Genomic DNA, 11,726 nt, shown 5'->3' on the forward strand with positions numbered 1-11,726 from the left:
TAAATTCGCTTATTCTAGACATTCCATATAAGTGGAATGATATAACACATGGCCTTTGGGGACTGGCTTCTCTCACTAAGCATCACATTTTCAACAGTCACCATGCTGCAGCTTGTGTCAATACCTCACTCCTTTCTGTGGCTGACTCATATTCCCCTGTATGGATGGTGCATGTTTTTATCTGTTGATCTGTCGATGGGCATTTCGAGTGTTTCTACTGTTTGGCTGTTGTGACTAACACTGGTATGAATACTGGTGTAGGTGGTTTTTTGCACATTCTTTTAATAATCACATTTTTACTCCTTTTATTAAAGATTGAAAGTTATAAACACCTGTTCTCTCATTGAACAACAGTGCAAATATTTGTTGAAATGACTGAGGCATTTACGATAGGAGAAGCAGTTGGGTGTGGTGAAGGAAAAGTAGGTCGGGAGTCAGGACACAGAATTTCTTTTTTTTTCTTCATTCAATAAAGATTTATTAAAATAGAGTATAAGGCATTATATTGGATACCAAAGATTCAGTTCAGTTCAGGTCAGTCGCTCAGTCGTGTCCGACTCTTTGTGACCCCATGAATCGCAGCACACCAGGCCTCCCTGTCCATCACCAACTCCCGGAGTTCACTCAGACTCACATCCATCGAGTCCATGATGCCATCCAGCCATCTCATCCTCTGTCGTCCCCTCCTCCTCCTGCTCCCAATCCCTCCCAGCATCAGAGTCTTTTCCAATGAGTCAGCTCTTCGCATCAGGTGGCCAGAGTACTGGAGTTTCAGCTTCAGCATCACTCCTTCCAAAGAAATCCCAGGGCTGATCTCCTTCAGAATGGACTGGTTGGATCTCCTTGCAGTCCAAGGGACTCTCAAGAGTCTTCTCCAACACCACAGTTCAAAAGCATCAATTCTTCGGCGCTCAGCTTTCTTCACAGTCCAACTCTCACATCCATACGTGACCACAGGGAAAACTATAGCCTTGAGTAGACGGATTGTACATCGTAATTGCTCCATCATTTTTTAATTTTTTTAAATTGTTGCCCATTCTGTCCTAGAAAACAAAGATCAGTCACTTATCTTCCTAGGGCCTCACTCTCAACAGCAAAGTGGGAACAATACATAGACCTGGGTAGACCTGGGAGGGCTGGGCAAAGCTGGCAAAATGGTACACCTGAGAGAGTCCTAGCCTACCAGGGACTCAACAAACATAACAATTTGACCCAAATGACGCAAGAAATGACTTGTATTCATTTGCCTTTCCACACTGAAGGTAAAGAACTGCTTCCTAGTAAAAATGTTTAACACACTAGGAGTTGCCTGTAGAATGAGAGACACACAAGCTTCCCTGCCTTATAGAAAACAGGTTCACTTTTTGTAAGTGGCTGAATTTTTAAACATTACCTCCAAAGGTGAAAAGACCTTAAAGCAACAGGAGTAGGTCAGAATGAAAAGAGTTAATTGGTACCTGACAAACTGCCATGGAGAAAGGAAAAAACAAAAAGACCTTCCGTAAAGCCTTCAAGTTTCTGGCATTGCACTTTTCCGACTTTGCCAGAAGATGGCGACGCGGTCCCACAAGGTTGCATTACTGCAACGCTGGCGATCAAAGGACAGGCACTTGGAGGGCAGCTAAGTTGTGCTGTATGGAGACTTTTGCTCCTTGTCAGTTGCACTGCAGAGGTCTGGGCACCGCGAAGCACATTGGTAGGGGAGGAAAAAAGGACACATGGAACAATGATGTGTTTGCAAAGGCTACAGGAGTCTAATGCAATTTGCAAACGGCTTGAGGTATAAATCCAGATGTCACCAGAATAAAGATACTGGGGGTGAGGGTGGGCATGAAGACATTAAAACAAAGAACATTATGCAATTAGTATCAAACAATTATCTTTTTATGCTACATCTATTCCAAGGAATATTATCATTCATTAAAAATCAATTAGCATCACAATATGACACCAAAACCACAAGCAACCAAAGAAAAATTAAATTGAACTTCATCAAAACTAAAACTTTTATGCTTCAAAGAACACCATCAAGAAAGCGAAATGACAATCCATAGAACAGGAGAAAATGTTTGCAAGTCATATATCTGACAAGGGGCTCATATCTAAAATACATAAAGAAGTCTAACAATTTATAAAGACAACCCAATTTTAAAATGGGCAAAGAATTAAGATAGACACCTCCCTAAAGATGTCCATGTGGCCACTAAGTACATGAAGAGATGTTCAGCATCATGAGCCATCAAGGATATGCTAATTCAAAATCCCCAACGAGATACCACTTCATTATCATTAGGATGGCTACAATAACAAAGACAAGTGTTGGCAAGGGTGTGAAGTAATCGGAATCCTCGTACACTGCTGGGTGGGAATGTAAAGTGGTACAACTGCTTTGGAAAACAGACTGGCAATTCCTCAAAAGGTGAAACCCATATCATAACCCAGTAATTCCACTTCTAGGTATATGCACAGAAGGGAACAGCAATCCTATGTCCACCTAAAACTTGTACACAAATGCTCAGAGCAACGTTATTCACAATAACCAAAAATGCCCATCAACTGATGAATGGATAAGGCAAAGGGGGTCTATCCATACTGCGGAACATTTAGCCATAAGAAGGAATGAAGTACTGACACATGCTACAACAGGCGTGAACTTTGAAAACATGCTGGGTGAAAGAGGTTAGTAACAAGCGACTACATGGTGTGCAATTCTATTTATGTGAACTATTCAGAATAGGTCAGTCAGTAGAGACAGAAGGTAAATTGTTGCCACAGGCTGGCAGGGAGGAAGAATGAGGAATGACTGCCCATAGGTATGGGGTTTCTTTCGGAGGGATGAAAATATTCTGGAATTAGTGGTAGTGGCGGCACAGCTTTGTGAACAGGAAAGAATACTGAACTGTATACTTTAAAAAGGTGAATGAACTCTATATGAACAATTCAACTAGAAAAATAAATTTTAAAAAAAGAACAAAGTTCTGATACATGCTATAATTGGACAAGTCATGGAAACATGATGATATAGGAAAGGAGCCAGGCCCCAAAGATCATATATGGTTCCACTTAAATGAAATGTCCAGAATAGGCAGATCTACAGACTGAGTAGGTCAGTGGTCATCTAGGGCTGGACAGATCAGGGGACCTGGGAGAGTGATAGCTAACAGGTACGGGACTTCTTTCTGGGGTGATGAAAATGCTCGAAAATTGATTGTGGTGATGGCTGCACAGCTCTGAATACACTAACATCATTGAACTGTACACTTTAAATGGGTGAACTGCATGCTAAGTGAACTACAGCTCAACAAAGCCGCTACAAAAAATAAGAGTTCCAGGGCTGCTGGGTCACACAAGGGGGGCGGGGCGGAGGGGTGACAGAATACACCATTCTGGTACTATGTGAACGATGCCCTCTGGAGTTGTGAAATATGGGTGTTCGCCCATCTCCCTGGATCAATGCATTCTTGGTAGTAGTGACCCTGGTCACCTAACTCCACAGCCAGTCTGGCATGCAGACATCTTTCTCTGCCTTGTGATCACCAAATTAGATGTCAAAGCCCCTTTCAAGGGCCATTCACTTGGTGACAAAATGGTAAAATAGGGTTGCAATTTTCTTTGTCAAATATATGTGCATGTGTACAAAAAGAGATGTATCACATAGTGGTTATCTACAGATAGAAGGATTATGAAAGTTTTTATTCTGTTTACTTCTCTGACTTTCTATAATATGTCACTTTGTGATTAGGAAAAATGCATATATGGATTTATGCATCAACTGTGTTGCTTTCTCACACCTGCATGTTGGCATTCCACTATGAAAGTGTCAGTCACTTAGTCACATCCGACTCTTTGCGACCCCATGGACTACAGCCTGCCAGGCTCCTCTGTCCATGGGATCCTCCAGGCAAGAATACTGGAGTGGGTAGCCATTCCTTTTAAACTGGTTCTACTGATCAGTATTATATATAAATACATAGCTTCCTCTGGAGAAGGCAATGGCACCCCACTCCAGTACTCTTGCCTAGAAAATCCCATGGACGGAGGAGCCTGGTAGGCTGCAGTCCATGGGGTCGCTCAGAGTCGGACACGACTGAGTGACTTCACTTTCACTTTTATGCATTGGAGGAAATGGCAGCCCACTCCAGTGTTCTTGCCTGGAGAATGGGGTCACACAGAGTCGGACACGACTGAAGCAACTTAGCAGCAGCACATAGCTTCCTCAAATCTTTTCTGGGGTTTTTTTTTTTTTCATATTTACTTTTATTTATTTATTTGGCTGCACCCCGCCAGGTCTTAGTTGGGACATACAACAGCTTCAATCTTCGTTGAGGCACGAGGGTTTAGTTGTGGCATGCAAACTCTTGGTTGCGGCATGTGGGTTTTAGTTCCCTGACCAGGGATCGAACCCAGGCACCTGCATTAGGAGCAGAGTCTTAGCCATTGGACCAGGGAAGTCCCTCCTCCAATCCTTTATAAAAAGAACCAAGTTGACAGGGAAGCCTGACATGCTGCCGTCCATGAGATCGCAAAGAGTCCGACATGACTTAGCGACTGAACAACAAAGCTATACTAGTGTAGGTCTGTGAATGAGGCAGGATTCAATAAATGGTGCTTGGCCATCTGAGCAAAAAAACGCTCTCTGGAAATCCAAAGTGACGGTTTATCCTAAGGAGGATGGTAACATCATCACCTAAGAATGTTTAGGTATTAATACCATGTTCCCAAAACCAGAAGCTTAAGATCAACCTGACTTTAAATCCCAGGAGACTCTTCTAGGTCTCTGCACTACCTAGCACAGAGCTAGGCAGACAGTAAGTGCTAAGTGAGTACCCGCTGAATGAATGACCGGAGCTGACAATCCCACGTCACCCCCATTCACAGGGCAACAAGGCTGAACCCAGGGTTTCTCCACCTCGACCCTGCTGACACTAAGCAGTGGACAACCCTCTGTGGTGGGGGCTGTGCAGGGTACTTGAGCGTGTGCCTCAGGTGGAGGCACACAGACATACACATGTCATGACAACCAAAACTGTCTTTATACATTGGCTTATGTCCCCTGGGGGGCAAAATGCCCCTCTGGTTAAACATCACAGGTTTAAAGCAGCACTTTTCAGGACTTGAGGCTAGACCCTAAAACTAGAACCCCTGAAGGCCAGGGCTGGAAGGAACCTTGGGCAGGCTCTCAGGTTCACTTTCGTAGAAAAGAAACACACTGGCGCCAAGATGACTCCAGCGGTGCAGCTCAGTGTTGCTACCCGCCATGCTATCCTTTGGGCTTGCATAGTAACTCAGTATCACTTCCTTCAAGGATTGTTATCAGTCACCGCAGGCCGCCCTAACCAAATGCCGTAGACTGGGGAGCTTAAAGGATAGGAATTTACTCTCCTGCAGTCCTGGAGGCTGGAAGTCTGAGATCAAGGCGTCAATAGGTTTGTTTCTCCCGAGGCCATTCTTAGATTGCAGATGGCGGCCTTCTTAAAGCCCTCTTTAAGGGCTTTCTCTCCCTCTTCTCATAAGGACATAGTCCTAGTAGATTAGAAGCCACCCTCACAGCCTCATTTTAACTTAATCACCTCTTCAGAGGCAGTTTATCTGAATAGGTTACACTGTGACGCACTGAGGGCTGGGAATTCAGTATATGGATTTGGGTAGGAGGAGACAGTTTCAGCCCATTATAAGGACTCCGATCAGGGTGAAAAGGGAAGTTACCAGAGCTGTGCTGAAAGGCTAAAATCCTCTTTCAGTGCATTCTTCAAACACTCTTTCTGGCAGGACCAGCAGCAAGAAGGTGAAACATTTTGCTTAAATCAAGGATGATCCAAATCCTAGGCCAAATAGCAAGCTTTCAAGCAAATAACCCCTTCTCCATCTCGACCTCCTTCTCAGCACTCAGCCCACAGTGGCACTTACGTCACAGGGGCTTAAAGTCAAGGTCCTGGAGCAAAAAGAGATTGGGTTCGATCACTATCCTGGTTTAAACCACTAAGACGATGTTTTCCCAGACAAAGAAATTAATCTCTGGGTTCTGTAGAATGAGGATAAAAAGACCTACAACTTCATAAGCGTGGTTGTTGAGATTAAATAAGAGGCCTTTAGCACCAGAAATGATTGGAAGACGGTCGCTGCAATCACAAAGTGCCTGGGCTGGGCCCGTGTGCACCTTCCAGGGCTCTGAAGCTGGCATCTATAACCTGGAGAAAAATACAACCCTACTGTCAGAACCTGGCTCCTAAAATGAAGATGAGAAAGAACACCTGCCTCAGGAGACACTGCCGTGTGAACGCGATGGGGCCAATGCAGGATGGTATGCTGTAAGCAGTTCCCAGATGTTTTTTGTCCAGGTAGGACCAGTCAAGAGACTATCCTACATTTCACCTCAGCAAATAGGAGGGGAGGAAGAAGAGGACGGTATAGGCCCCGAGTTAAGCCTGAGGTCTTCAATGGCACCAGCAGCAGATTTCCTTTTCTTTGCAAAAGGATATGCCTGAGTTCCTGTGCACAAAGTCGACAGGGCTCTGCGAAAGAGTCCTGGTTCGTCGTCACCACCAGATGGTCCTTCGTCTACAGAACAGCCTCATTGTCTCAGTGAGAGGGAGCCCACGTGGGCACAGGTCTCACGGTCTCCCAACAAGGACTATGCTGAGGACAGAAAACCTAAGTAACTGGTGCCCCCAAGTGGCACAGAGAGCAACTGTTGGCGTTTGTGCCCCCAACACCTTCTGCTCTCTCCTCTCCCCTTCCTCCCATCTCTCCAGCTTCTCTTTCTCCTTTTTTCCTTGAGAGAGTGCCCATGAGCATCGTTTAACTCGGCAGTCATCTTAAAGGTCTGAAAAGACTGTGTGAAAAGAAAGGGCTTTAAGATCATATTGGACTTGATTCCATAGTTCCTCCCTCTGTTAAATCAGGTCAATGAGCTTACTTGTGTCAAATAAATGAGCCTGGCTGGCTGCTAAGCGGCTGCAAGACCATTTATATCAGGCCTCCAAGCTGGCATGCAGCAGGCTGCAGGCAGAGCTTAGGAAGGGCTTACACTCTCAGAGCACACCCTGGATTGCTGCCCAGGCAAAAACTTCCTCAGAGTAACTGAGTCCAGCACGTGCAAGGGACTCCAGGCCTCTTGAGGCTCTGGAGGGAAGCACAGAGGATGCCAGCTCCAAATAGCAACCCATGGAGCGTCTAGAACATCTTTAGAAACTGACATCCCTCTTGCCCTCAAAACCCATCACCGTGGACCACAAACTTGACAAAACATGGCCGCTTTAAACTCACATCATCCTTTTCCCAAAGCAGGTATCCAGAAAGATGGTCCTCCTGTGTCCTTCCCAGACATTTTATAATTCTATTTTTTTTATTTCCTTAATTGCTGCACTTAGTGATTCACTGAAATGAATGACATAGTTGGGGATATTTGGAGTGGTGCTCCCCTCATCTTTTTTCCTTAGCTCTCTCAAGAAAGTGGGGTTCTGCCGTGACAGGTTTCAACCTCCTCATGCTTCCTGCGGGTCAACTCTGGCTGAGGTAGGATGCCTGTAATTTATTTGTGAGGAACACAAAGACTTGTCTCCCTACTGTGTAAAAATCAAAGAAAAGGGATGTAGAAAGGCAATGCCAAATTTGTGTGCAGTTTTAAAAGGGCTTTCAACCCTACCCTGACTTTATGTTGAGGCCCAGATGATACAATTAAAATGTACACTTTTCCCATTCTGTAAATTAATTAGCTATAATTGAGTTAAGCCAACCCGATAGGAACTGTTTATTTTAAAATATTATAGAGCAAGATTCTACCTTTATTTATGTACTAACACAAAATATACATTTATGTACAAAAAAATGGCAAAACTTTACATCAAAACTTTAATTAGTGGTTATCTCTGGGGGTGCTGGGGATCTGATAATTTAATATCTTTGTAATTTCCTATATTTTGAGATTTCTGCCTAGTAATCACAAAAGATATGAAAGGGAAACCTTTTACTGAGCAGTAACTACAGAAGCCCTAAATAGGAATTCCAAGATGCTCTGAGCATCTCAGGTTAAGCATGTCTAAATAATTTAGCACTGTGTCAAGGTACAGCTACAAAGCACATTCTGGGCCTCCTTGCCAAAAGGCAGCTGTTTTTATGATGGAAAACACAGCAGCTGTCTTCACAGGTGCAGAGCAGCAATACATGATAAGTTGGTCCCAGCAGAGAAGAATATGGTGTCTATTTAATATTTGAGGAGAGAGGCAGAAAATGGTGAGCCCCAGCTGAAATCTTCAAGAGAGAAGGGGAAGCCCTGGTCTGAAGAAAACAGGCTCCAGATGGCTGGTCTCCACTTACCCTCTGAGAATCAGAGCCAAGGACCAAGTTGCTGGGCTCTAGTCTTGCTTTATATGTGGCAGGATCTTTGGCACAAAAATCAGAATTTTGGATCTGCAAGATATCTTAGTAATCACCTGCCTATGACAAATGACAAAACCAAAGCCAGAAGAGGTTAATTTACTTAAGGCCACTAAATGTTTGTGCTCTCGTCAATAAAATTAGGATGCTACTCACACACTGCTGTTACACTTATAAACACACATACTCCTCCTCAGTAATAGGGACATGTGGCCACCACAGACTGAGATTTTGAATTTCACTGATGGCCAATACCACCTTTTCTCATTTAGCAAACATTTCTGACTTTGACAACCCAGATGCAAGCTGACCAGAGCTTCCCTACACTGTGCTCCATAAAAATATGTAGGAATTTAAAAAGTCCAAAGACTGGAGGAACTACTGACCCCACCAAGAACTAGGAAAGCACCCACTTACAAATAAAATGCATTGATGGCAGTGATATGGTTTTGATTTTGGTTCCCTTGAAGACACTGACCTTGCAGTCCTGGGAAACAATATAGGACCCGTTTAAACGTTTGAATGACAGTTGGACCCACTCGCTTTAAGTGGCTAGATGTTTTGTTTCTTTATAATATTAAAGGCCGTACTTCTATTTTTAAAATGTCCACCACTGCAGCTCTACAGCAGGGGTGAATCGAGTCGTACACATGAAGGTATGTGGCAAGGGGCTACCAGGACACGGAGCCAGCTGCACGAACACGATGACCCCCACTGGTCCCCACTCAGGCCTGAGGGAGCCACCTGTTCCTCTTCCCACCTGTGAAAGCAAACCGGACGAAGAACATCGCAGCCATATGACTGAGTGAGAACAGGGATCCCGGTACTCCAAACCGTCTTCACACTGTGACAACAAACCCTGCAGGAAGAGTCCACACAGGCAAGGGGCTCAGAAGGCAATGACTGATGCCACAGAGTCAGGGAAAGTGCTGTGCAGTAAAGAGCTCTCACAATTCTACCAGCGTTTCCTTTTCATTATTACTATTCACTTATGTGGTACTTTTTTATAGTAGAAGGACCAGTTTTCTGAATGGGATCTGTAGTGACATTTCCCTTCCCCCCTCATCTTCCAAAGCCCTCCTTGCAAAGGGCTGCTACAGGAGAACAGGGAGGGGTGGGGCTGTGAGTAAACCTGAGGTTATTCTGCCCACAGGAGGGTGTGTGTGCTTGGACTGTGTCAGCACGCAAGGGACGCCGATGCAGAGTAATAAGCCAGTTCCTGGAGGCAGCACTGGGCTGGCAGAGACCAGCGAGGAAGCCGTATGTCCTGTGGGATTTCAAGGTAATTTAATCAGCAGCACTTGGGCACAACAGAAGGCAAGGGCAAGGAAATAATCAAGTCAGCTCTCAGCTCCTGGTAGTTTTTCCTCTTTAACTGAAAGGGAGGAAATGTGACCAAGAGTAGGGCCTCTCCACGTTGGCACCACTGACGCTTGGAGCTGGATCATTCTGTGTCGCAGGGGCAGTGGGGTGTTTAGTGGTATCCCTGGTCTCCAACCATCACACCTAATGACCACCTGGCAATCTGGACGTTGCCAACTGTTCCCTGGGGGCAAAACTGCCCCCGTTTGCTGCCCTAGATCAACTGGAAAGGTTAGTTTGTTAACAAGCCACTTGCCTCTGAGAAACGCAGGGCTGAGAAAGACAAGAAAAGGGGTTTAAGGCTTCCTTCAGTGAAAAACGCTCTGTAAGATAAAGACTAATGAGAGAAAAACTGGCCAAGGTCACAAGCAGCAGTTCACTACATCTGAATGATAAGATGATCAATCAAAATATGGGAAGAGATCAGATAAACATCAATTAGAACACTGAGATCTGTCAGCAAAGAGTTAAACAATGCCATGGGGTTCTTGGGTATACAGAAAGAGACACTCATCACATACATTAGGTGGGAGTATAAACTGGTGAAAATCATTCTCCGATGAACATACAATCGTGCACGTGAAAGCGTATCATCAGTGTATTACTTATAGTAGCCAAAAAAAAAAGTAACAAGCTAAACGCCCTCAGCAGGGGATTAATAACATTACTGTACATCCATGAAACTGACACCATGTGATCACTAAAAATTATTAGATAGGCCTGTATGTCACATAGAAGAATGTTCATCAGAAGACTGCTTTCAAGAGGAAAAAGGGTTCTCATATCTGCCTAAAAAGTCATGAGGGAAGAGGAAAAAACAGAGGCTGATCTCTAGATTGTATGATTTTAAGTAATTATTACTTTCATCTTGACGTATTTCTAAATTACCTCCAGTTAAAAAATTATCTTCAGCATGAGTTCTTCTAAAAATAGTAATGAAAACAATACCCAGAACTCTGTAGTTCCCATCCTTCCACCTGAGGGACCTACCCATTCCCAACCTTGTTGACCACCTGACGTTGGGCTCCTGCTGGGTTGCAGATGTGGACTTTGTGCCCAGGACTGAGCCCTCACTCACTCGGACACCTCACAACAACCCCATGAGGAGCCATTGGATGTGATCCTGTATCACAGAGCAGGGCCTGGGACCTAAAGAGGAAAGAAGACTACCCAAGGCCATGCCTTAGTAACAAGCAAGAGTTACTGACTGCAAGGCCACACTCTCTCCAGTTGGTGAAAAGCAGATTAAAGAAGCAATGTCTCTGCCCATTTACAATTTACCTGCAAATCCCAACGAAGGGAACAGCTTGCTCGAAATCTTGCACACAGCTCCCACAGCACCTGTGCAGCCTCACCAACTGAGGCACTCCCTGGATAGCCTCTGAGTCAGCTCTGGGAGCAAGCTAAAAGCTGCAAACCCTGTTCGAAAATCCTATCCTCCGCTTCTACAAGAGCTGCAGAGTTGGCCCTTTGATACCAGCTCCAGCGCTACCAGGTCCAGGGCCACCCTGAGTCCCAGGCTGCGTCGAGGAGGGTGGCCCTTTTTGTACAGCACCCTTTTCATGGAACATTTCTTTCCCTATCAGGACATATCTTTACAGCTCCACCAATAAGCACGGCAGTTAAGATTCAGAATTAAGGGAAGTGCTTTAAATTAGCCAATTACCTATCACCCCAAACATTTGGAATTTAATACATTTTCTTCTAAAGGAATTCTTGTTTCATCTTTGATCTTTTCCTAAAACCCAATGTATCACACACTTTGCTGAGCTCTGGGCATACAAAACTAAGACAAGATTCCTAATTATGGAAATTTTCAATTGAAGGAACCAGAAACAAACCAGAGAGGGGAGTAGACAGGGGTCTAGGCTGGAAGCCTGGGGAGGCCCATGATGTTCCAGGTCCTTGGGAGGCTTCGCTATACAGTCTGCAGTACCATGAGTTTCCAAAAACAGCTAACACACCTCTTAACTGACTACAGTACAGAG

The 11,726-nt window shown here is 44.6% G+C and overlaps 1 protein-coding gene across 4 annotated transcripts in view; it reads right to left on the minus strand.

Annotated features, from left to right (window-relative positions):
* Positions 889 to 11,726, minus strand: part of C17H12orf49 (chromosome 17 C12orf49 homolog) — a 27,993-nt gene continuing 17,155 nt past the window's right edge. For 2 of the 4 annotated variants that reach the window (XM_018061211.1, XM_018061215.1), the window contains one exon: positions 890 to 1,043. In XM_018061211.1, coding sequence (XP_017916700.1) covers positions 936 to 1,043 — 108 coding nt within the window. In that variant the 3' untranslated portion in view covers positions 890 to 935. Of the gene's footprint in view, positions 1,044 to 11,726 lie in introns of all 4 variants that reach the window. The other 2 variants (XM_018061212.1, XM_018061214.1) reach the window with 2 other exon arrangements.

The sequence above is a fragment of the Capra hircus genome, chromosome 17 (genome assembly GCF_001704415.2).
Source record: "Capra hircus breed San Clemente chromosome 17, ASM170441v1, whole genome shotgun sequence".
In the NCBI taxonomy this organism is placed as follows: Eukaryota; Metazoa; Chordata; class Mammalia; order Artiodactyla; family Bovidae; genus Capra; species Capra hircus.